At 40.0% G+C, this 26,580-nt stretch overlaps 1 protein-coding gene across 2 annotated transcripts in view; it reads left to right on the forward strand.

Annotated features, from left to right (window-relative positions):
- Grm1 (glutamate metabotropic receptor 1) overlaps window positions 1-26,580 on the forward strand; it is a 369,265-nt gene that overhangs the window by 281,205 nt on the left and 61,480 nt on the right. For both annotated transcript variants that reach the window (XM_032894983.1, XM_032894982.1), the window contains exon 5: window positions 25,747-25,993. In XM_032894983.1, coding sequence (XP_032750874.1) covers window positions 25,747-25,993 — 247 coding nt within the window. The remainder of the gene's footprint in view (window positions 1-25,746; window positions 25,994-26,580) is intronic.

The following is a 26,580-nucleotide window of genomic DNA, read 5'->3' on the forward strand; positions in this document are numbered from 1 at the left end:
GAGTAACCAGCCTGCCAGTTAGGTTTATGGTATAGTTTCTCCCTCTCTCTCATAGTAAAGAACTGAAGCATCATTCTATACTTCAAGAACTGCCCATCAAGCTGTCCCTGCTATGGTTTGAATCCGAAATGTCTTCCACAGATTCATAAAGTTCAAATATGTGCCAACTGATGGTACCATTTGAAGAAGCTGTGGGACCTTCTGGACATGGAGTCTAGGTGGACAATTCAGAGTGGCAGGGGCAGGGATTAGGGTTATTGGCTCACCTAAGTTCTTTAGCTTTACCTCTGCTAAAGCTACTCAGTACTTTTTAAAGTAACTCAAAATCTGGCCACTTCTGTCACCGTCCAAGTTGAATGCTTTGGTTCTGCGTTAGCTCACAAGAGCTTCACCATTCTGGATACTGAGATAACCTCTGTATTGGCTGTGTTCACTTATTGGTAGTCTTGTTCTGTGTAGAAATACTGGCATTACCAAGCTAGTAAGTCATGGCCAAATTCCATGTTTCTTTCTGTCTACATTACAATTAGTAGAGATATAGTTATTTAGTAATATTAATTTTATTAAATTAATACAAACTCAGTGATTTAGGCAACGCGGGTATGTTTCATTACGTATCTGTGGGCTGGAATGCTGAGAAGGGTCTAATTGGCATAAAAGGAAAATGCCGGTGGGCCCACATTCTTTGATGAAATACCTAGGTGGGAATCTGTTACCTTGCTTTCTCTAGAGACCATTGGCATTTCTGGGTTCATGGTCCTGTTTCACAGGCAGCGAGGAGCATCACATTTATCTGACTTTCTTCCTCACCCATCCTTTCCTTTGACCACTAGCAGGGAGGGTTCTCTACTGTGAAAATTCTGTGTGGGGAAATAGAGCTCACACAGATAGCTTGGGCTGGTCACTCCATCTCAGGAGTTTAATTGTGTTATTCTGAAGTACCACTTACCACACAATCTAATTTTTCGGAACATTTAGAAATGAGGATGTGACTGTCTTTGAGGGACCTTCATTTTATCTGAGCTGTCTAGACAGAATGTCTAGACAGAACAAGGATTAGACTCTCTAAACTGTTTGTTTGTTTGTGTTGCTAGGGCTTAAACCCAAAGCCTTATGCACCCTAAGCAAATCCTATCCTCTGTCTGCACTTGGTTGGCCCTGCCAGTTCCTTTCTACTGGCTACCTTTTTGTTTGTTTGTTTTTGTTTAGTTTCTCTCCAGCAGTAAACCCTCTTTGGTCGCCAGAAGATGAGCGTGTAGTGTATGAGTTAGGGATGAGGCTTTAAAAGTCATTTTCATTGAAGTGTGGTGGTGTGTTTAATGCCAGCCTGGTCTACAGAGAGAGTTCCAGGACAGCCAGGGCTACAGAGATGAACCCTGTCTCAAAAAAAAAAAAAGTCATTTTCACTGTATGTTAGCCCATATCAGCAATTGACAACATGTGGGCCCTGCATTTAATCTCAAGAAGCTTCCTTATTTTCCATCATCCTCTTGTACCCCTGTTAGAGGCTATTTCTCTGGTGTGACTTTCTTACTTTTCTTTCAGGTCGCAGGCAGTTAGGGAACCTTGAAGAGTTTTAAATCTTCAGTTGTCACTGTCATTTTTAGTTTAGACTGTTAGATTTTAGGTTCCTACTTTTTGTACTAAAACTGTCAGATTATGTAGTTTCTTTATAACGGTTTATAAATCATGACACATGCCAATAGCCTTACAGAGATGCCCCTCTTTGAAGCCTCGATTTTAGTTGCATTGAGACTAGTTTCTAATGGACGTCACAGGCTCCCTTTCTCGTTACCCATTTCTTTCACCTCAAAGATTTATGGAGTCCAAAAATTTCCTGTATTGTAACAAAAGAATGTGTTTTCCTAGCTCTAGCCATAAATCTGAATGCTTATTAACTTTTTCATCTTGCTTTGGGTTTTTGTTTGCAGCACAAAAGCTTCTTGGTGTGATCTTCTCCAGGTAGAAATGAGAATCAATGTCATCTTCATCTCTTTATATTTAACCTTCTTCCTTCCTCACCTAAATCTGCAGACTCATTTGACAAAGTGTCTGCTGTCAAGTTGGAACAGGTGACAATGTTGCAGAGAATTATATTATTACATAATAGCAAATTAGAGTCCTTTCAAACCCTGCTCACAGCTCACTATTTGCTACTGGTTTCTACATGTTTCACATTTTATGTCTAATGGTTGGTTGCATCATTACAATATCCCTCCACCTTTAGTACCAATCCCTTAATTAATCTAGTAGGCTCCTATAGTATACACTTCAATAATAGATGATTTTTGTGTCTCAGAGTAATAAGTAACATGATTTACCTATGCTGGATACATATTACATGTTGGTTTCAAAGTATCTTCTGTGTCCTTTGGGTTCTGGGTGCCAAACATAGAAAGCTTCTATCTGAAATCTTAACAGTTGTACTGAGGAAAATGCACATGGCCAATTATGGCAATACCTGTCACTCCCATTAAATACTTTCCAATGCAAAGCCCATGGTCAAGCAAATAGTTTCCCTCAGGGGAGCAGTACCTTGTATTACAAAGAAACATTGCAATCTATCCAGCTGTTTTCAGGATTAATGCCATAGCTCTTTATTCCAAAGACAGTAAGCCTTATATGTTTGTAATACGTGGTTACATTTTTTTCCCAGAATTTTGAGTTTAACGAGCAGAACCATTGTATAGAAATGTGTTTAGGAATTCTTTGCAAAAGGTCAACAGAAACTTTATTTTTTCCTGATTGAGCTCCTCTTATTAGTTTATGAACAGAATAAACAAGAGATTCAGAATTCCCAGTGTCAGGAGGATTTGTCAACAGTATACCTTTACTTTCCAGTTATGCTGAATCTAAACATTCAGCTAATTGTTTACTGAGTACTCAAGTTTTCTCTACCAAAATTTTCTTAGCTTCAAGGCTTTGAGAAAATCTGAGTGTATTCTTTCCATCTTCTTGGAAGAATGCATAAGAAGGGGCTCCTGACACAGCAAACTTATCGGATGGTGATGTCCCACTTCTAACTTCCACACACGATGTTTGATAGTGTAGTAAGCTATGCTTCTTCCACTGGGCATGAGAGACCCATGCTCCTCTCTACAGAATAGATGGGCAAAGGAAAATGTGCATACACACTCTGATGATGTGGGATAAAAGTTGCTTGAAACCTTTGCCTCTCACTCCCCTTGTACGTTTTTTATTCTTATCATATCATAGTAATAAAAGAAACTCAGCCTTAGGTCAGTGAATGATAGTGCTTCAGAGAAGATATGAAATGTGTTCCAGACTTCTTTTGAGACTTTACCTGAGGAAAAAAGGATTCCATACCTTGGAAAGGGTACCGCTCTGAACCTTAATCTATCCTTGATCCTGGCAGGGCAAAGGGATTGAAATCATGAGGCACTCTGACCTGTCTACCCCATAGGTAAATGCTATGTCATTGGGCCTAGTATGAGTTCTACCAACTCCTCCTTGCTCTTCACATTTGGACCACTTATTAGCACCTGTTCCATCCCTGTGACCTACAGCCTTTTTGACCTGATCCTACAGAAAACCTAAATATCTTCAGCCACTGACAGTTCTCTCTTAGACACCAATTTGCTTAAACTTGCAGTGATCCTCAAGCTGAGGGTTGCAACGCCCTTGGGGGTTGAATAACCCTTTCACAAGGGTTGCCTAAAACCACTGGAAAGCATAGATATTTACTTTATGATTCATAACAGTAGCAACGAAAATGTTATGGTTGTGGGTCAGAACAATATGAGAAACTATTGAAGGGTTACAGGTTGAGTGATTAGGAAGGTTGAGAATGTTAAAGATTATGAATGCATGATATAGTTTTTATCATATCCATTTCAGGTAAAATGACAAGGGGTATGTGCGTATTTGTATATGTGTTACAAGGAACTCAAACTATGGATAAAATGTGGCACTGAACATTTCTTGGCATCTCTGGCCCAAATAAACTGCCTCAAAGTCCCTCCTTTGAGGAGTTAGCTCACATATTTGTGAGTTCTCCATTTTGTGGAGTGTGGGGATCTCATGTGGATAGGATCCTGGGATGTTCCTCCTTTTGAATGGAAGTGTAATACTGTTCAGTAAGGATGCTGGGGTGGCAATGATATGATTCTGGTGCATTGGAGAGAGTGATCAAAGACAGGAGCAAAGCAGCAAGTCACCCAAGATGACCAGTGGGAAATTCTTAAGCCTGTCTTTTTGTGAATTTTCACTAACTGCTTTTCAGATTTCTTTGGAGGTCTGAAGAATTGGCCTAACAGTCATGGTCAAGGATTTCTGTTATTTCTAAGGGGAGAAATCTGTGTAAAAGTAAATCCACTATAACTTCAGTTGACCAAAGCAGGCAGGAACGAGTTTCCTCAATGGCAGGGACCCTGACTGTGTAGTGGTCGATGTCAAGCAGCTGGAGGAGCCCCAGGCCTTCCATCAGAGTTCCAGGCTAGAAGAAAAGAGGGACAATGTCTGGTGCACTGATACCATTTGTCCTGAATGGACGTTGTTAACTGTCATTTGATTTACCTTGTATAGTAACTCAAAAGACAAGAAAGTTTTCCTACACTTCCACCCCTCAGTAAATTTGTTGTTACTTGTCCTACCTTATAGAATATTCTAGCCATCATGAAGTCTACATTATAGCAATACTGTTGGTCCAGTAACATGACAGAAAAACCTTAATTTTAACTTGGGATTTAAAATGGTATTTCCTGGGATGGGCCATTTTGATAGCACATGCCTTGAACTCCAGTACTTGGGAGGTGGAAGCAAGCGAATGTCTATGAGTTTGAGACCTGGTCTACGTAGTGAGTTCCAAGCCAGCCAGAGCGTCATAGAGCAACTCTATCTCAACAAACAAGATGAAATAAAATGGCAATTCCTGCTTTATTATCCCTGTATCTCTCCTCTTACCAAGTATGCAGACAGCATGGTTATTTTGTTATCCTCAATGGACTATTTGCTTTCTTTTTATAACTTGAAGTTTGAAAAAACTCACAGTCTAGTGAAAAATTGCCCTTGAAGGATGGCCTTAAGGTCAGCTGGCTAGTTGGAGAAAATGGCTTGTAGATTATGAGATCCCACGAAAATAGCCTCTTATCTCCCTTCTGGGGAGGTCTAAAAATTCATGCCCCATGCAGATTAGCGAATGAGAGATGTGTTAGTTTTCTACCACTGCCTTTGCACGTTGTGGCAAAGTTTAACGGCTCAAAATAACACCCTTTGTTATGTAATGGCTTTATGGGTCATGAGGTGCAGCGCAGCTGAGACAGCTGAGGCTTATTTAGTGCCTTATCAATCTGGGGAGGAGCCTGTTCGCGGCTCACTTAGGCTGTTGCCTGAATTCTGTACCTAGATCCTCCAGCTCCGACCTCTCTCTTTTGTTGCAGCCTGTCAGCCTGTAATTGTTTCTAAATGTCGCCCCACATGTTCTTTCTCATATTTTCCACACAATACTGTAATAAAGTGGATCATGTCCCCCCTCGTGTGTCACATCTCTTAGGGTTTCTTTGACGAATCCTCTCCGACTAGACGCAGACGTGCCTTTCCAGTTCTGTTGTCTCCTGCGGTGTAGATTGGACCAATTTGAATTGGTTACCTACTCTAACCACCCTAATTACAGAGACTTATCTTTATTCCTGTACAATCTGTGACTGTGTAGCACAACTCGCAAGCTTCCAGGGGTTTCTTTGTGGGCCTCTATTGAGAGGCATCCTTCTATTTTAAAGTTTTAAAAGCTTTTCACGATCCCTCGTCCATTTCTAGAGCATCCTCCCACCCTCAAAGGAGCTCTCCTACTCCAAAGAGTAGGAGACATGGCTGGAGTGTAATCTTTCAGAGAGGCTCTTCTCCGTACTTAACTGACACTAAAATGATGTGCTTTGTATAGTACTTGGTCTTTGGATTTTTGCCCTTTTATGAGTAACCATCACACGGGGATCGTTTATTAATAACTCTTCTTTATTATCCCTCATCTTTACATATTATTTGGGACAATGGTCAAGAAAGGTTTTAAAACAGATTTGAATGGTTGAGGAGATGGCTTAGTGAATAAAGTGCTTGCCACAGGTAAAAAAAAGACTGGCGATTATGGGAATTCCCCATAATTCAATAAACCTTTAAAGGTATGGTGGTCATCTATCTAAGGATACGTGGATCAGGGTGGCTAGCTAAAGCAACTAGAATCTGTGAGGTCCAGGTACAGTGAAAGACCCTGCATTAACACACATGTACATGCATGCGCACACACACACACACACACACACACACACACACACACACACACACACAAAAGGAGAGACCTTAAAAAGACAGTGATGTCCCCTACTCAGGCATGCACACATACACATTTGTGTGTCCATATACTTGCTAGCATTCATATGCACATGCGCACTGCACACATATGACTAAAAACTAGATTTCACCCTCAAAGTACTTAAGTAGATTTGTCTGCATTTTCTGGTAGTTACATAAGAAACTCTAGATGCAGAATTGTCTGCTGTTATCCAACAGGCAAGCCTTCGTGTCCCTGGAAAGAGAACGTTTCTGGCCCAGAGTTTGTGTTGTTACTGAGAGGGGCTAACTCTTCTTCATTTGATCAAAGTATGGACCCTAATACGTAACAGGTCGCTTCCAGGACAGGAAGGAGCTTAAATCTGTAGGCAGCAATTTTGTCCACTTTATCCATAGTAACATATTTTCCTTTACCCAGCTCCAAGGCTTTAATTATTTGTCTTTTCTTGTTCAATATCAATTCCCCTTGAATTGAAACAGAAAAATTGAGAAATAAGTCAGACGCGATTACTGTAACATCTTTCTTCTTCAGACTGATTTTTCCTTCTTTGTTTGCCTTCAGCAATTTGTTGCTAATTAGGATTTCTGTGAAAAAAATCAAGAGTGGCAAAGAGGTGGAAAGCATTTAGTTTGGAACTTAATTACCAGTCCTATCAGAAGGTGTGAGAAAAGAAGGTGAATACCAGTAGCCAGGAAGAGCGGAGCTCTCAGCTCATCTTTATCAATCACCAGGGACTTGGCATTGGGGGGAACTCAATGTGTCCCTTACCAGTTGGTGGGTGGCCTCCGACTTCACAGTCTGAATATAGAGCCTAAACTGGGAAAGTTGGAGCCTTGCCCTAAGCACACATTCTCATTTTATAAAGTTAAAAAACCTAAGAAGGCGTATCATGTGCATATGGCTGTATAACACAGACATACTAGGTAAACTGAGTCACGAAATGTCTAGAAAACTGAATCTATTGTCCTCACTGTTACGTGTAGAAAAACTGAAGGCAGAGTTTGTAACTGACTTACAGTTGCAATAGTCAATATAATAGTCAGTATAGATACACTAATCCAAATCTTTTCTCCATATGTAATTCTGAACAGCTCGTTATCTGGTGAAGTATGGAGTCATGAAAGGCAGCAGGTGCACTGTGTGGGGTTGATCTATAGGGTAGAAGGCTTCTGGTACATCATTATCTGCATCCTCACAGGTTGTTATTAGTGTGCCTTGATTCCTTGTTTTCTATTAATAAATCACCATAAGCTTGAGGCTTCTGTCTTGACAACCTCATTTTCTCCTTGTTGGGGACTTTCCTATGTTTCTGGTGATGTATGGACAGATCTTATTCTCGTGTGAGCCCATCTAAAAAATATCTCTTCATTTGAATATTTCCCCCTTTGACTTCAGCTAAAATTTAATGTGAAAAATTTGTCCTTTTTTTTTCCTGTCTCATTGTTAAATATGATTCTCATAGGTGGCAGCGAACGGTCTTATAGATTCTAATCTCCCTTCAGTTAGGAATAATTTAAAAGTGGAATACAAGATCTCTTTCACTGACTGACATTTTGCAAATGAAATCTGCGGCCTCTTGAACTTCATTATAAGTTCATGAATATTGGAAGACTTCAAGACGTGGCTGTGGTTTTTGAAACTCAGACAGGAAGGCCCTAATAGTGTTACAGCTTGAGCTTCTGCAAAGCTCTTTTTTCCATTTGGTTTGATGCCTCTGACTCATTGTTATTTCTCTCTCCAGTAGTAGTCATATGAATTGTTAAAGACTTACTATGCCCATTCGATAAGTAGGAGCCCAGTGTGTCAATGAAATGACATAAGCTAACGAAGGTCAAACAATGTGCTTTCGTGCTCTGAATTTCTCCCTGGGAAAGTAGCACTCACTTTCCAGATACCATTTATTTTTACTCTATTGTGCTAGCTTTGCATTCAATATCAACTTCGGAGTCAACTGCCGATCCTATCTCCTATGTCCCTCTGTTTTCATGTGCCTGCCCACATGACTTCTGCCAGCAAGTTCTTCTTACTCCACCTCCCAACATCAAGAATATGACTCTTGATCTTCGAAGTATGTGAGACTTCCAATGTGCTCTACACTATAACAGTAATGAATCCTTTTGGTTTAAAAGAGCATTCCTATTATGGTGTCCAAGATTGGAAACTTAAAAAATGTATTTCAAAACAACCAGGGATGACAGTAAGTAAGAATTTCTGATATGAAGTTGAAAAGTTGGCCAAAATGTTAAAACATCAACCCTGTGGACCTAATATAGTAGATTCTACACCATTCTCAGGTTATGCTATAAGGAATTGCAGGAAGCCAGATCCCTTCCTACTGAGATATTGAGATATTGAGTTGCTCTCAAGAAGGAGTAGGGCAGAATAGAGCCAGGGAGTAAACGAAGCAATTTTTCAACTGTAGAGAGTCTTTTGTCTTACTGTATGAGGCATGATCTGGGGGACAGGAAGTGATCTCTGTGGCTTATTAATAACAATATTCTGCCAACTAGAGTATAGCATGGTAAACAAATGATGAGAACAATGGTCCAGTCATACCCACTATATCACTAAGCCTAAGAGCCAACATCTTTGGAACATTTCAGTCTTACCATTTGGTCTTTGCACTTTCCCAAGGCATGGTCAATCTTTGATTCTAAAACATGCAGTCATACTAACCCAGCCCAAATACGTGTCTCTATACATTTTTAATGCTTGAGGTCCTTCCTAATAATTTCTATAGCAAACCAATTTCTTATAAATCTTGGTTTAAAAATCCTTTACTATTAGTATAGTGAGAATTCTTGCTCTAGAACCTGACCAACAAAAAAGGCGACTACTCTGGTCACCATCAGGTGTGGGTGTCTGCATGAATCCTCCATTCTTTCATGTTTCTAAGATCTTAGCCTAGTTCTTCTCTCTTTTGTTCAGCTTATTTATCTGGCCCCTTCCTAGTTCTAGGAGGGACTTCTGGATCACAGCTCTAAATGTACTGCTGTCATTGCCTTCTCTGAGAACATGCCCTGTAAGGTGTACATCGGGGTAACCTGAACAATACTCCCTGGGCTCAGTGTTCTACCTTTTGATTAGATACAGCCTAACACAGAAGCTCACTCCGCGTTCTTCTCCAGTCTGTAATGTCCCACATTTGCCTGGTGATGGACATATGATTTTAGGGATGTTTTAGTTCTCTATGCCTAGATGCTTCTACTATGTTCCCTTCTTTAATTAAAAAAATAAAGAAGACTATAAAATTAAAAGAGGCTATAAAATATTATTGCATGTTTGCTAAACTAATAACAGATTAACTCTTCAATAAAAGGGTTTCACTTGGGAGAGAGATTGGTAGAATATTCTTTGGAAAAATTAAATAAAAACTCTAACTAAATATGGAATGGACAAAAATATTAAGCCAGCTTTCTAGTTCTTGGGATTGCTGCCTGCACATAGCCTTGCTTTCTTGTGGAACTTGAGGTCTGTGTGCTATGGCAGAAATCCAGATGCATCACTTCCAGCTGCTTCCTGCCAAGAAGTTCCTGTTGGGGAGATATAACTTAATGATGTGCTTTGATAAATCAGAAACATTTTGTGTTAATTTACAGTAGGATTAACAAAAGCAAATAAGGGAGATACCTATTTAGAAATACTCTACTACAGCAAGTATTATCACTACTAAATTCAAAACATCAAAGGAAAAGTCGGGAGTATAAATATACTAAAAAGAAAAAAGAGGTTACTCCTTCTAATAACAAGAAAAAGGCAAAAACCACTAATAATTGTCCAAGTGTCATATTGCCCTACAGTTTGCAAAACTATAGTATCTAGTATTGGCCAAGATGTGATCAAATGGAGCTTCAGATGTTCAACTGATGGGAGAAAGACAGAGGTTGTATTTCTAGAAGAAATCCTTCAATACGTTCTGACACTTAAGCAGTAGTTCTCAATCTGTAGGTAGCAATCCCTCTGAGTGATCCAGTGACCCTTACACAGGGTTAACCTAAAATCATCAGAAAATATAGGTATTTACATTATGATTCATAGCAGTAGCAAAATTACAGTTATGAAGTAGCAAGGAACATAATTTTATGGTGTGTGTGTGGGGCGGGGGTGGTCAACCACAATGTGAAGAACTGTATTAAAGGTTTGCAGCATTTGGGAGGTTGAGAATTACTGCTCTAAAGTTTTATTTTAATTGAGCAATTTTACTTCAATGAATTGAGCCAAAGAAATGATAGCTATGTCTGACATAAATATTCATGTACAAACTGGAAAATATTAATTTCTTGTATTCCTAATGTCTAACAGGACAAATATTTTTATAAGTTATGAAGAATAATGAACCATTTTATTGTGCTGTATCTAGTATTTGGCTTCCAGTGATAGTCTAATCTAACCTAAACAAAGTTTTCTAAATCCGGGACTAGGCAGGCATGGGAATGAAGGCTCAAGGTTGATGCTACTCATGTCTAGTATTGTCCAAGGCTCACTCATGGTCGTGTCCCTGATGGAATGAACACATCAATAAGTGAAGTAATAAGAATTTCTAATAGCTTTTGGAATCAAATTAAAATGACAATGTGAGGTCATTCACTGAAGTTATTTAACAGAAAAGAAAGGAACTTAATATTGCAGCAACTGCACTGTCATTTTGAAATCTGTTAATTCAGTGAGCCAGGAAGCACATTGCACATGTGTTTCAGTCTAATGGATGTTTATGTGGCCGTGATGGTAATTCTCCATTGTCAACTTAACTGGATTTAAAATCATTTAGAGACACACCTCTAGATGTGTTGGTGAGGGTATTTCCAGACTGAGGAGAGAAGAACCATCTTGAATCTTAGCATCACAGGCTAACTGAAACGGGTAGAAAACATACATAGAGAACAGCAGCACCCCCTCCCCCTCTGCATCCTGACTACAGACAGATTCCACCAGCTGCGACATGCTCCTCCTGCCACAGCTAGAGCCACCTTCATTACCATTCCTTTCTTGCCTACCACAATGGACTGTAATCCTCAAGTTTCTAACAACAGTAGATATCAACTGTAGGCTGGCCCATCCTATTTGAATGCTGAATATGGTTTGAGCCTAATCTTTGACAGATAGATTGTGAGTTTCACCTTCATAGTTCAGGGTCTTCCTTGGGTCCAGGTGCTTATTTAGGACATGAAGTATCATGACTGTAGGCAAAGCTGGTAGAGTCACAGCAGCCAGGCACATTCAGGTGTCAGGATCCGAAGACAAGAGACAGTGTCATGAAATGTCCCGAGTGCTCTGTGCTTCATGAAATGACAGGGCTTCTCTTTCACCTTCTGCTTAAGCCATAAGATTCTTGACCCATCATACAAAGTTCAATAAATAATAGCCTTTGTTATTGTCAGCTCTACTAACTCTGCTCATTAAAAGTTGAAGCCTCCTTGTTTCATTCATAATTCCTGTGGTTTTGATTTTGACTACAGTTTCCTGCCAAGGAGTTTCTCCTTCTGTCCCTGTCTTTGCTCTCTCTGATACTCATGCTTAATAACAGTATTAGGTCTCACCTCCTCCCTGAGGCTTTTTGGGAGTCCATAAAGGAACCAAAGTGATTGGTTCTTTTTCTTAGCGCTGGACCTCCACTATTTCACCCTTTGTTATGTACAAATAGCAACAAATCAGACATGTGCAGTGTGCTTCCTGGCTCACTGAACGACCAGATTTCAAAATGACAGTGCAGTTGCTGCAATATTAAGTTCCTTTCTTTTCTGTTAAGTAACTTCAATGAATGATCTCACATTGTCATTTTAATTTGATTCCAAAAGCTATTAGAAATTCCTATTACTTCACATACTGATGTGTTCATTCCATCAGGGACACGACCATGAGTGAGCCTTGGACAATTCTCTTCCAACCATCCTCACTCCATGAGCTTAAAATGGAATGTAAGTCTGCTTCTGCCTTTCCAGGATTTGAGGAACATTCTTACTACTTAGACTGAAAGAATTGCTTAAACTTCCCCTTTTCACTTTCCCCACATTTTTATACAGCTCTTTATTTTATCTCCTCAGACACGAAGAGCTCCTAATTTGACTAATACATTAAATAGACACTTCATTTTATATTACACTTTTATTAAGCAATCTCAAATGATAGCTTATAGTAATCATATTAGGTTTTATTTGAATGTTATGAAATGTATTGTAGTCACCATCGGTAATAACCATGCTCAGTTAGATCATCATTTAATTCCTGAGCTGTCAGTCATGCCGTAGAAGAACAATTGAGATAAAACAGGAGGCGACTGTCTGAGTAATTCCTATGACTACTCAAACTACACATAGGCAGGAAGCACCCACTGTGGCCCTGCAATGATAGGTTTTGCTGTTGTCACTGGGGTTAGGGGAAAGAGTTCTAGTAGATTTCTAGTCTCAAAAATGACCCACAGAATATCCTTTCCCTTAATATCCAAGCTATTCTGAGTTTCTATTCCTGGCACCAGGATAGCACCAAACTACAGTAATCCAGGACAATAGAAACACATACTAATCTTTGCACACATAGGCTAGGCCTTTCCTCTGGCATGGAGCCCCAACTCTCATGCTCACTTGCAGGCATGTCTGGCTACTATCTTTGTCTTATAGGTAAGACCAGAGGAGATCCTGCAGCTTCTACATTACGGTTCTATGAGCTTTCAGGGCAAAGCTGGGAAATCAATGCCAGGCTTGGCCTCAGAGAAGCAACGTTTAATGGGTTTCTATTGACCTCACCACTAGTAAAGTCTGTCACTGTTGATCAGCATTGCACTGTCTGTATTGACCACCCTTTTCTCTGTGTTCCCTTTCAAAATATTCCCAAGGATAGACAGGAAGAGTACACATGTTCGGTGCAAATTAATTCTGTAAAGTCCTTAGTGTTGACAGTTGAGGATGCAAGTCATCTTTACTCCTACTGTTTTGTTTGTAGCTATGTAAATAATCTGGGATCTGGGACCAGAGCCTTTTCTCTAAACTCAGCCACAGTGATTAGACAGCTTAGAGTGCCCTTGCTAGTAGAGTTTCCTTTTCCTCTGTAAGTTCACTTGGAGGACACTGCAAAGCAGAAGATTCCCCAAGCAATGCATAGCCTTGAATACCTGCACATGCATGTCACAAGCAAGAACATCCATGTGCTAAAAGAGTTCCATTATTTTTTTTTTTTTTTTGGTTCTTTTTTTCGGAGCTGGGGACCGAACCCAGGGCCTTGCGCTTCCTAGGCAAGCACTGTACCACTGAGCCAAATCCCCAACCCCAAAGAGTTCCATTATTATACACAGCCCTCTGTGGCCATTGACCACATTTGCTATTGTTCTCTGCTGTTTATTATAGCCCACTAGCCTTGTAAACACAGTCCATGGTGTCTTAGTTTTGAAATAATGATCAGTTTTCTTTACTGATCATTTCTTGTCTCTCCATTTCCTACAGAATTTATTTATCTGGTTTGGAGATTCAATTGGGCACATTGGCAGCTATAGGGAAGAATTGCAGTTTAATTTAAACCATTAACCGTAATTGATGATGGCTTTCTTATTAGGTTAGAACAAATGTGTCTTGGACAAAGTGAAAAAGGGATGCATGTAAATGAAGTAGTCCTTGACCACATTTGTGGATTTCTCTTACATCCATCACTGAGAATATCTAGAAGCCAACATGAGCATGTGTTATAATGAGCACATGCTCATGACTACTTTCATAGGACTGAATCCTGTGATAGAGTCATTGTCCAAAATGAGTGAACACATGGGATCTCATAAATAAGCATTACCATAAAACACTAGAAAGGAAGTGCGAAAGAAGAGAAATAGAGAAAGAGAGAAGAGAGAAAGAGAGAGAGGTAGGGGAACCACAATTGGTAGATTATATTGGCCCAGAGATGCTGAATTTCATATGCCTGGTAAGCACCTTTTGATGAGGTTTTGGTAATTTTGAGCAAGGTCCATTTGTGGATAGCTACTTTCATTCTGGTTATGAAGTGTGGATGAGTGCTTACAAAGCTCTTTGTGGTGCTCTAGACCCTCCTCAAAGATGTTTCTTTCCATTTGGTGCCCAAATATTAGCAGCCTGATTGTATGAATGCATAAAGAACACCTGATTAATTCGATTGTTAAGTTGTCCTCCCGTGGGTATTTGTTCCTAGGACAGAGTTGTCTTTGAGTATTTCAAGCACAAGGACAACTGTGTTAAAAATGAATGCTCATGTCAGAATCTGAGATTTAGCACCACGCTTCAGGAAATGAGTTTATTAGCAGCGTGTAGCTAGGTCAGTCCAAGGTTCAGAGAGTCAAGAATACTGATTCTTCACATTTCTTTTCAAATTATTTTTGTTCTGTAATTAACCTTAACTTTACATAGTAATACAGAGTATCCATACGCAGGAGTCATAAAACAGTCCTATCTCTAAAATATATCACTTATGTGAATCAAATCATGACTACCTTGTCTTGGGATGAAATAGATAGATGGTCTCTTAAGTTTCATTGGTCTAAAATATAGGACAAATTTCACTTGTACATGAACAATATGGTGACAGATGCCTTGTCTTTCTGCATATTGCCAAGTATAATGGCACTCTGAGACTATAGCCAGAGGAGAGACAGAGGGATATTGTACTTAGGAAGCACAGATCTGAAGTCATATAAACTGTATATTGATGTAGCAACTACTGTTACCCAGCTGTGTGACCCTGTGAAACTACTTGACCCACATGACCTCTAATTTTCATCATCAATCCCAGGGAAATAACGATCACCCATTCCCTGTTTTAGGTTTCAGTGTTGTTGCTTTTGCTGGGGCTTATGGCAGTAGGATTGCTGACTTCCAGAGGAGGCTTATTGGCTTGGTTGCTCATCTTCCAGCTTTTGCATTTGGATCCAGACAAGTGTTTGAAGTGTTTCTTGGCATAGGTATCTGGTCTCATCTTGATTGAGTGGGTTTTCTTCCTTTGGTTGCTGTTGTACACTCTGTGTCCTGGCCAAGTGCAGTGGCTGCAGTGTCCCTGGTAGAAAATGTTGAAACCAGTCACTTGGTATGACAACAGAATGAATATAGGTTAGAAGGAAAGGATGTCAGGGGAAGGAGGGGAGAATTAGAGAGGCTCTAGGCCTGCACCAAAGAGGCTAAGTCCCTAGGTAGTGGAGGTGTGTGAAGAGGAGGGGCTTCTATGTACAGGCTTTGGCCATAGTAAGATTAAGACATCAGTTGAAACTGGGATAGAGGTCAAGGAAAACAATGATAGTAGGTATACCTGAGTCCCCACCTACTGTAGCCACTCGGGGCTCCTGGTAGACAATGGCTCTGTGATGTTGGAAGGAGTCACAAAGAAAAGGAGATGGGCTAGAAGGAAAAGCTGAAAGGAGAGTGGGAAAAGAATTAGGGGAGAGGAGGCTGGGTCTGCCAGTCACTGATTCCATCAGTCCCTATGAGGTGAATTTGATATATATATATTTTTAATTTGATTTTTATCATTTACTTTTTGCACTCCAGATTTTATCACCCTCCTGGTCCACCTTCTGACTGTTCCCAATCCCATACCGCCGCTCACCCCTCTGTCTCTATGAGGATGTCCCCACTCCACCGGACCTCTAAACTCTATGTGGCCTTTAGTCTCTAGAGGGTTAGGTGCATCTTCTCTGACTGAACCCAAACTCGGGAATCTTCTTCTGTATATGTATGTGCTGGGGGCCTCATCTCAGCTGGTGTATCTGCCTGGTTGGTGGTCCAGTCTCTGAGAGATCTCAGGGGTCCAGGTTAATTGAGACTGCTGGTCCTCCTATGGGGTTGTCCCTCCTCCTCAGCTTCCTCCAGCTTTTCCCTAATTCAACAGAGAGCTCAGCAGCTTCTGTCCATCGGCTGGGTGTAAAAATCTGCATCTGATTCTTTCAGCTGCTTGTTGGGTCTTTTGGAGGTCAGTCATGAAAGGTCTGTCTTTGTGAGCGCTCCATAGCCTCGATAATAGTGTCAGGCTTGGGGCCTCCCCTTGAGCTGGCCTCCCACTTTGGGTCTGTCACTGTACCTTTTTTTCTTCAGGCTCTTCTCCATTTCCATCCCTGCATTTCTTTCATACAGAAAGAATTATGGGTCAGAACTTTGACTGTAGCATAGCAACCCCATTCCTCACTTCATGCCCTGTCTTTTGGCTGGGAGTGTATTCAGTAAGTTCCCTTTCCCCACTGTAGGGCATTTCATCTAAGGTCCCTCCCTGTGACTCATGAGAGTCTCTTACCTCCCGGGTCTCTGGTACATTCTGGAGGGTCCCCCCACCTCCTTCCTCCTGAGGGTGCCTGCTTCCATTCTTTCTGCTGGCGTCAGGGCTTCAGTCTTTTCTCCTCACCCAATACCTGATCAAGTTCCCCTCTTTCCCACCCTGCCCCCTTCCCCATCCAAATCTCTCCCTCCCCACCCCCTGTGATTGCTTTCTTCTCCCTCCCAAGTGGGATTGAGGCATTCTCCCTTGAGCCCTTCAGCTTGTTGAACTTTCTGAGTTCTCTGGACTGTATCTTGGTTGTTCTGCATTTTTTTTGTTAATATCCACTTATTATTGAGTACATACCATGCATGTCATTTTGTGTCTGGGTTACCTCACTTAGGAGGATGATATTTTCTAGTTCCATCCATTTGCCTGCAAAACTCAGGATGTCCAAGATCTTAATAGCTGAGTAGTATTGCATTGTGTAAATGAACCACATTTTCTGTATCCATTCTTCTGTTGTGGGACATCTGGGTTGTTTCTGGCTATCAAAACAAGGCTGTCATGAACATAGTGTAACGCGTGCCCCTAGGGCCTGGTGGGGCATCTTTTGGGTATATTCCCGAGTGGTATGGCTGGGTCTTCAGGAAGATCTATTTCCAATATTCTGAGGAAGAGGAACCTCCAAATGTAGTTCCAGAGTGATTGTACCAGTGTGCAATCCCATCAGCAATGGAGGAGTGAGTGATCAGAGAAATGCAAATCAAAATAATCCTGAGATTCTACCTTACATCAATCAGAATGGCTAATATCAAAACCTCAGGTGACAGTGCATGTTGGCAAGAATTAGATAATATTTTAACCCACTTAAGTTCATGCCACAGAGCATTTAAGGCTGCTTCCTCTGATACTGGCCTGAGATGTGATGCTAATTCTCAGACACTTAAGAAAACTGGTGCTTTTTTTTTAAAAATCCTTTTAAAGAAAAGCCACAAAGCAGGCATGATAGACTCAAGGACCTGGCTCTCACTTTTCCCTGTTGTTGGTGTCTTTTATTGAAGCCTGACATTTGCCACAGTTTAAGTAGAATCATCATTGCTACATTATTAACATTATTATTAGTTAGACTTCAAACCTCCTTAGATTTTGTAGACTTTCCGTTTTCTCTTATTTTCCAACTCAGGATTTTATTCAGAATATTATATTCAATCCCTTTCCCATGTCTTTTTGAATTCCCTTTGGGTTGTAACAGTCCTCAACCATTCTTTTGTAACCTTGACAGATTTTAGGAGTAGCAGTTAGGAATTTTATGAGCATCCTTAAATTTGGGCTTAGCTGAAATATGTCTGGCAGTTCAACTCTGTGACTGGTAGAAGACATCCATAGAGTCTCGTATACACTGGGTTAGCATCGACCCCATGGGTAAGAGCAAGGCTGTGTTTACCATGCCTCTCTACTGTGGATTTACCAGTACAACCTTTCTTATGCTTTTGGAACTAGCTCACTAATTGCATGCCACATCAGGGAATGGAGCAACACATTGTCCCTTGCTGAAAACAAAGAAGATATCCACGTTATTTGCAATTACTACAGGTGAAGAGTTTTATTTTATCCCCCTTTATCTTTATTGATATTTCATTTGTGTCAGTATGATTAGTTATTTTATATTTTGGATCAAATTCATTCCCATACTAAATTGTTGGATTGGTTGGCTTTGACAGTGGATGTATTTTACTTGAATTTAGTATTTAGTTTTGAGGAGGTTTTTACCTTTGGAAACTATAGCACCCCCTCAGGCTCACTGTGTATATCTACCGTTTATTCTCCATAACTCTTTATAAAAATATTTAAAGATTTATTTTTGTTTTATTTTACATGTATGGGAGTTTTGTCTGCACACATGTCTGCACACTATCTGTGTGCCCGATGCCTGTAGAGAAGAGAGTGTTGAATGCCGTGGAGCTGGAGTTGCAGATGGTTGTGAGGCACCACGTGAGTGCTGGTAATCAACAACTGGTCCTTTGGAAGAATAACCAGTGCTCTTATCTATCAGCCGTCTCTTTAGCCCCACTTCTAAATCCTTAGTTGGTTATCTCTTCAAAAGGGTGCTTGTATGTCTCTGTGTGTGTGTGTGTGTGTGTGTGTGTGTGAAAGAGAGGGACTAGGGGAGAGGGATGTCTACAGAGAGAGAGGGAGAGAGAGAGAGACAGGGACAGAGACAGAGACAGACAGAGACAGAGAGAGAGAGAGGAAGGAATAGAAACCAATGTCTGATCTGATCTGAGTACTGGGTGTGCTTGAAACTTTGGGATGTTTCTTCCTTTTGTACATAACTAGGGAATATATATATATATTTATATCTATAAATATTTATATATATTTATATATAGATTCAGTGGCTAAGAGTTTGCTGCTGTTGCAGACGAGCAGACTTCAGTTTCCAGCACTGTATAATAGCAGGTGTCCCGCAGTCAGCTCCATTTTCAGTTCTGAGACACTGAACACCCTCTCTGGTTTCGTCAGGTTCCTACACATGAAAACGCTAAAGTATTTAAAACCACATGTAGACATTTCTGTGTAAATTCATAAGCTTATGTTAAATGCGTGCTGATATCTCCAGGTTTCATCTCATACTGCATGGTGTATTCTAACTTTATTTTTCACTTTCCTGGAACCTCCCACCAGTCATATACTCTTTTATACCATCTGCCGTCAATTTATTTATTTGTTTAACCTTGTTAAACGCATGGGTAGCTATTTCAGATTTGTTAACACATGTCCCACGAGAAGCAATTTCCCTCTACTAGAGTAGAATTATGCTTACATTCCTTTTCTGAGTATAATTTGAACAGATTTAGATCAGCCCTGTGACCTCTCAAGGTGGTCCTTCTTAGGACTGAATTATATTTGGCTTCCTTGTTTCTGTAAATATTCTTCTCACAGCCTGAGCCTGGTTGGCATACCCAAGTGGATCTCCATGAGTCTAGCTCCTGCATGTGTCTTATTGATAATTTCTTCTAAGAGCTCTTTGTCTTTATGTTCTTGACAATACTGATCTTAGAAGCTACTCTTAATCTGTGACAGTTATTGACTAAATCTTACTATTATTTATTGGGCCTTTAGGAATTCCAAATTTGATTTGTTTAAGAGATGTTGTTAGGGGACATCACAGATAGGGAAACTGACTTTCAAGATACCCTAAGTTGTGACGTGGGAAAAGGGTGGTATCATAGTTTAGCTAGAATGTAAGTCCATTACAATATCAGTGTAAAAGATTAATGTAGTTTCCCATAGTCTTCACATCAGTCTGAAGTGAAAAGTCACAGTACTGTCAGATGTCACATGCCTTATTTTAAATACCAAACTCTTCCCAGAATTGGCTGCCTTTTGTGCTTCCATTTCACCCACCTGATTTATGAATTACAGGGAAAGCCCTAAAGTATATGAAATGCATTAACATGTCCCAAAATATATTTTTATGTGTAGGAATTGGTCAGTTTATAAATATTGTATTGTACCGATCAAAAGCCAATCTTCAAATTGGATTTAAAATATCAATATAATATAGAATTTATGCTTGTATTTTGATGATAAAGTGGATGTTGGGTAGCAGAACCATTCTGTTACATAGTACGTAGAATGGTCAGCAATTAGTAGAGTTTTTGCCACAGTGCTTACATTTCAATCAAATTCACTCCATTTAAGTCATACCATTTAAATATGAAAGGAAGGCTACTCAAGAGGAACAAATGCAGACAAAAACTCAACGAGGAAGGTAAGAGCTTTAAACCATGGACCCCATGCATAAAAGAGAGTATTCTTCTTATCACATAGAAATAGAGTATTCTTCTTCTCATAAAGAAATGGAGATGGTGCTACAGGAATAGATCCTTGGCACACAGAAGATGTTGGGGAACCTCGTTATTAAGGTAGCACTCCCCATAACCAGATGGCTTTCTGAGCTCTGCACAAAATTGGGGGCCTCTTTATTAGTGGGGCTTTTCTGTCTGCCTGTCGTTGTCTGGAGAATGATCCTGAACTCAAGAGGCTGGCTTTGTCTGGCTTTGTCTCAAAAGTGACCTTGTACCAAGTCTCTGCGAAACTGCATAACTCTGCACACAAACATCACTCTGGCTTCCTGCCTGCATGATATTAGGTGCTGTATTATAACCAGTCAGCCTTTCCTGCTCACTTGATGTCAGGACTCACTATCCCTTCCCACCCATACCCCTGAAAAGCCCTTATACACCTATCCCTAGAACAATAAAATAGACTCATCTCACTGCAGGTGTCTCCGGAAATTATTCTGTACATATTCACGAGACTGTCAGAATCCTGTTCTTAGTCTCTTCTCCTTTTGTCCTCTCAGGCTGGTGGCCACAGCCTCTTGGGGTGAAAAGGAGAGGCCACAAGAAGTGATGAGAGAGGAACAGATTTTAAATGGTCCTAGTACAGCAGGTTGTTGATGAAGGAGCTGTTTCCTGATGTATTTTAACAACAGACTGACTTCCCACACTCAACAAAAACCCTCTGTAATATGCTACATCTCTACAATTAGCTGCCAGCACTTACTGCAAATCTGCAAAGATTTTATTCCAGAGAGTGTGGTTTGCACCTCTCTGGTGCTATTCTGGACCGTATCAATAACAGAGCATAGGGGTAGCCTGTTTCCTTTCTAGACAGACACAGAGCCTCACAGTTCAACTGACTGTTACTGGCTGATCCTCAAGATATTTAGATACACCAGCAACTGTTCTTATGTGTTATTCACATGCACCACAGTTTTTTGAAATATGAATTAACTAAAGCAGTAGTGTTGTTAGGAAATTGAGGATTACCTCAATCTGTAAGAGGTCTGACGTTTATGTGCCACACAATGGAGAAATTTCTCTCTTAACAGTGGACTGTTAAGGTGTACTTAGAAAGATGTCTAAATTGTTCACACGTGAAGAACAGACTGGATTAAACACTAGAAAGTCAATTAATAGTAAGAGCAATAACATAGACTTCATTAAATAATCCTTCCTTTTTCTCTCCAATTGCATGTATGAGTCCATTTGTATTTTAATACACTGAATAGAAAAAAATGGAAGGGTTATATTTTTCTGTGATACTAGCAGAGAGAATCCTTATGGGATGAGAAAAATGTAATATCAGAGGAAACAAAGCATTTGCAGATGCTCGGCCTGAACATGGGTAAGACGAGGCTATTCTGAAGCTTATCAAAAATTCTCTCTGGAATATGTGTATAAAAACAACAATGCCAACCAACCAGAGCTTCCAGGGACTAAACCACTACCAAAGGACTATACCTAGGGCTCCAACTGCATATGTAGCAGAAAATAGCCTTGTTGGGGCACTAGTGGAGGGGAAAGCCCTTGGTCTTGCCAAGGTTGGACCCCCAGTGCAGGAGAATATGGGGGAGGCCAACAAGGGGGATGTATAGGGGGAATACCCGTATGGTGGATGAGGGCTTATGGACAGGAAACTGGGAAGGGGAATAACCTTTGTAATGTAAGTAAAGAAATATATAATAAAAAATTTAAAAAAAAGAAAATTTAGCTGCCTAAGCCTTTAAGCCAAATTGAGACCACTGTCGACTTGGAACTTGGTATTTTAAAAGTGGCCTGATTAATCTTCCGTCAATAAACCTAATACTTGACAGTGCAAAGGGATACGAATGTCATCTTCTTCACTTGATTTGTTAACAATACAAAATAATCATTGGCCTTTCTATTTAATCATAATGACACTACCAAATTGCGTATTGAACATATAACACTGTCAAAGAAAATGAAGCGGTAGAGAGACAAATGCCAAGATGCAGAAAGAATTTTTCCCCCAGAGAGAGACATATTTAGTAATATTTTCCAGAATTCCCCCTATTGCATGAGAAAGTAAAACACTGCTTATTGTATTTGCATTCTGGATTTGGAAATAGTCCCAAGGACTTTGATTTGAAAAAAGTCGATACCATCAGATTTCTAGGCACATTGGTGGGAATGAATTACTAAAACGGTAAGTCCGGATGCCAATCAAGTCGCACTTTACCGGAAGTAGTTCTCTATATTGCAACTTGGGATGCTTAAAGTAGGTCAGTATTCTATAAAAATTCAGAACAAACACACATGAAGATGGTTTGTCTTTGCTACAAACGTCACCCTGTAGTGCAGCCTCACCAGTCACTGCTCAAGGCTGCTGCGTGCATGCATAGTGCTAATTGGCAGGGAACACCTTCTTGTGCACGCTATTCCTGTCTTTGCTGGTTATTGCTCCTTGAGTAGGTAACTACAGAGACTTAGAGAGCTTACCAAAGCATTTCCTAAATCTTCATTCAAAGAAGTAGGACCCAAAGCATGCTGACTAGGTATGGTTTTACAAACAACGTTAGTATGCAGAGTACACTATGTAAAAACTATGTAAAATTAGAATTAATAAGTAAACTTAGCCAACTAGGTTGATCTGTACCCACGATCACAATCCTGGAGAGGCAAGGCGGGATCATGTCTTTAAAGCCAGCCTGGGTTGCATAGAGAACCCTGTCTCAAAGATGAACCATGCATGGTAAAGAAGAAAGTGAAACTTATCAAGGTTTCAGGACACAGAAATGTCACACAAATGGCAATAGTATATCTACCTCCTAACATCAGACAGAATTTTAAGGATGAAAAATGTGCCAATTATGGTGAAACCAGAAAACCAAATACTTGGGACCTGTACCATCAAAGGTATGAACCATTAATGGTATACATGAAGGAAATCCTAAACTTCCTAAGCACAAAACTTCTGAAAATGCTCTGTGCCGATGTCTTACAGCAATGACATAGATATGTGATTGTGAAATGTCATTTACTGCACAGTAAAGACTTCTGTATTTTACTCTAGGTGTATTTAACTGTAGAGAGTTTTGAGTTTTATTTTATTTGAATAAGGATTTCACAATGTAATCTACTCTGGCCCAGAATTTACTATGTAGGTCAGTTAAGCCTTGAAGTCTCAGAAATATTGTGGATTACAGATAGTAGCTTAAGAGAAAATTCTCACAGATTGTAACTTCCTTTTGCTGTACAGAGCCACAATACTAAGAAAACAGGAAAGCCTAGGTGCTGGCAGTTTTATTTGGAAGAGTGTGAAAATTTTGTCTTATGAACATTGCTTAGAAACACTGTCAAGATTCTGAGGTCTTTCTAAGACAAATACAGGCCAGTCTTCTTTGTCCTGCTGATGGATTGGGTGCCAAAACTTCTCACTAGTAAGCATCTGTGGACATCTGGAATAATCCAAGGAAGACACTTTAAATGGAGCTTGGGAAGATATTGGTTCACAGCTTAATGTCCTACCTTCTACTTCCTGTATGATCACTGGGTAGCCACTGAAAGTGGAAAGGCATTTAGATCTATATTACACCCTGTCCTTTCCTCAACTATAAAGTGGGAAGGCTAATGTCTTTCTGACATATCTCATATACTGAATATTATAACATAAATGCAAAATTGATAATTATTGTTATATATTTGTCATCAAAATTAAATAAATGTAAAATTAGTCAAAATTAATCAAAGTATTGAAGACCATACAGCATGCACACATGTATTTATATTTTTCTGTGTACATATATGAATCAGAGCCATATTATAATTAGTAAAATAGGCATAGTTGGAATCTTAGGCTCCAGAACATGCATTGGTTTCCCTAGCTTGTCTCGCTCCCACTTGTGTTCAGGAATAATTATCTTTCCCATTCATTTTCATCCTGAAAAAAAGTGACCCATTTCGGGTAAGTTATATGATCGCCCTAAATAGGGATCAAATCGAGAGCACTGATTTCATAGATGTCCAAGAATAGATCCTTCCTTGGTGCTGATGTATGGTATGAGGGACCACTTGACAACTACTGGGTTAAGACGGGTCTTACTGTACATCCCAAAGGGCCTCATTTCAAAGACTTGGCAACTTCTGCAAAGGGTATCTCTGCTCTCTGTCTAATCCAGTGCTGTGTATTTGTTCTGAGTGGGTGGAGTTTCAAATGTCCCTTTGAGCTTCCCTAATTCTTGGATTCCTCTTGGAAAAGTTTAGTCTGACAAATAGTACTTCAAGTAAATTCCACTCCTAACACTGACGTGTCAAGCAAATCTGGAAGATGGATTCAAGTTGGTTGAGTCCATAATTCTGCACTTTACTCTCAGGGTTGATACACAGTGTCTCTCAAATTTCAACTTCATCTAAATAGACCATTCTTTAAATAGAGCTCTAGGGCTTTCTATTTTCATTCCAAGTTCAATGCCAAAGTCAAAATTTCTTACTGGTCGTTTTAGATGCTCTAAAGTCCTGGACTTTCTGATTCTCTTCAGCTAGATCCTAGTCAGAGGGAATCTACAGAACCAAGTCCAGGGTTCCCAAAGACTGCTGGTGATGTATCCGAAGTCAGTTTTGTTTTCTGAAATCGTTACTTTTATTTCACAAAGCCCAGTGGCCTCCCAGTTTTTCCTGGATATCCATGTCCAAAGTGGAGATTTTTAATGTGGACATAACAATCTAACATTTCAGTTTCTATGAAATTAGCTGGCAGCTGGGGCAGGTTTAGTCACCCGTGGCAGGGGTAGAAAGAACTGCAAGGCTTTCAAAATGTATAAGAAACAAATCGTGTTATAAGATTCACAAGTGAACAAGGCTCAATTTGATGTAGAATATGATTTCCCCACCCAGAAATTCCTTACCAAAGCACCTGCTGATTGGAATATACATTTTAAACGTAATTCTTCTGAGTCTGGGTTTTCATGTCCCTAGAGACGAGAACATCATAGAGTCACCAGAACAAAACATTGGAGGCTAGACATTGTATAAACTGAAGTAGCATGAATTATAGACCATCAAAACAGATGCAAAAATCTTTTTCTGGTACCACGAGATAGGGAGGTTTGTATTATAAGTACTTGTGAAAGAAAAAAGTTTTCCACTGCTCCTTGGTGATTTATTTCATTAAAATCTTAATTTTGAACTCTATGCTGTTTACTCTATAACATAAAATCTTTACTAAATAAAGAAGGAAACCAGGAAATAGCTGTTTTCAGACAGAATATAATAGTCGGTCACAAGTACAAAACAAGCTCTGCTTTCCCCAATGTCATGATCCCTGTCAGAGTCTGAAGCCCCTGAAATCACTGAGCACTGGGCTCTGGATAGTGAGGGTATAGCCCTGATTGGATTCTTATTTGTTACCCTGGTAGTGATCTGCTTTTATTGTTACAGGAAATGAAAGCTTGGAAGAAAACTATGTCCAGGACAGCAAAATGGGATTTGTCATCAATGCCATCTATGCCATGGCTCATGGGCTGCAGAACATGCACCATGCTCTGTGTCCCGGCCATGTGGGCCTGTGTGATGCGATGAAACCCATTGATGGCAGGAAGCTCCTGGATTTCCTCATCAAATCCTCTTTTGTCGGAGTGTCTGGAGAGGAGGTGTGGTTCGATGAGAAGGGGGATGCTCCCGGAAGGTAAGGTATCTCTTGAACCTTGAGCCAGACAAATGACAACTAAGGTTCTGTTTGGTGCCATGGTTTGGGAGTGTCGAAGATAAATTCACCTAGACAGATAAAACTAAGACCATACCCATTTTGAAAAGGTCAAAAGACTCCATATTTAACTCTAAGAACCCTGTACCCTGCTAGCTACCCCTACACCAAGAAATCACCTGTCCATTTCCTCGGGATGCCTGAAACCTCCCTGAGAACACTACACCTGGATAGCAGGACCTTCAAAAGCACTGTCTGCACCAGTCAGCGACATCACATTGATGGACACGTGCTACTTTCCTCATGAAATATTATGCCTATTGCACCTGATTAATATTATGTGACAAAATCAAAATCCTCCGTGTACATGTTTATTTCTCAGGGTAACAACATATGCTTCTGTTTATGTATCTCAAAAAAAGAAAGAGTTGAGGGTCTGAGGTCGGGGATTTGGTTTGTAGTAGTTTTCAAAAAAAAACAAGGAAATTAAAAGAATATATATATATATTCATATAATTTTCTATTGAGCCATTTTACACACAATCTGTTCTGCAACATTTGCTTTGATG

Source organism: Rattus rattus, chromosome 2 (genome assembly GCF_011064425.1).
Source record: "Rattus rattus isolate New Zealand chromosome 2, Rrattus_CSIRO_v1, whole genome shotgun sequence".
In the NCBI taxonomy this organism is placed as follows: Eukaryota; Metazoa; Chordata; class Mammalia; order Rodentia; family Muridae; genus Rattus; species Rattus rattus.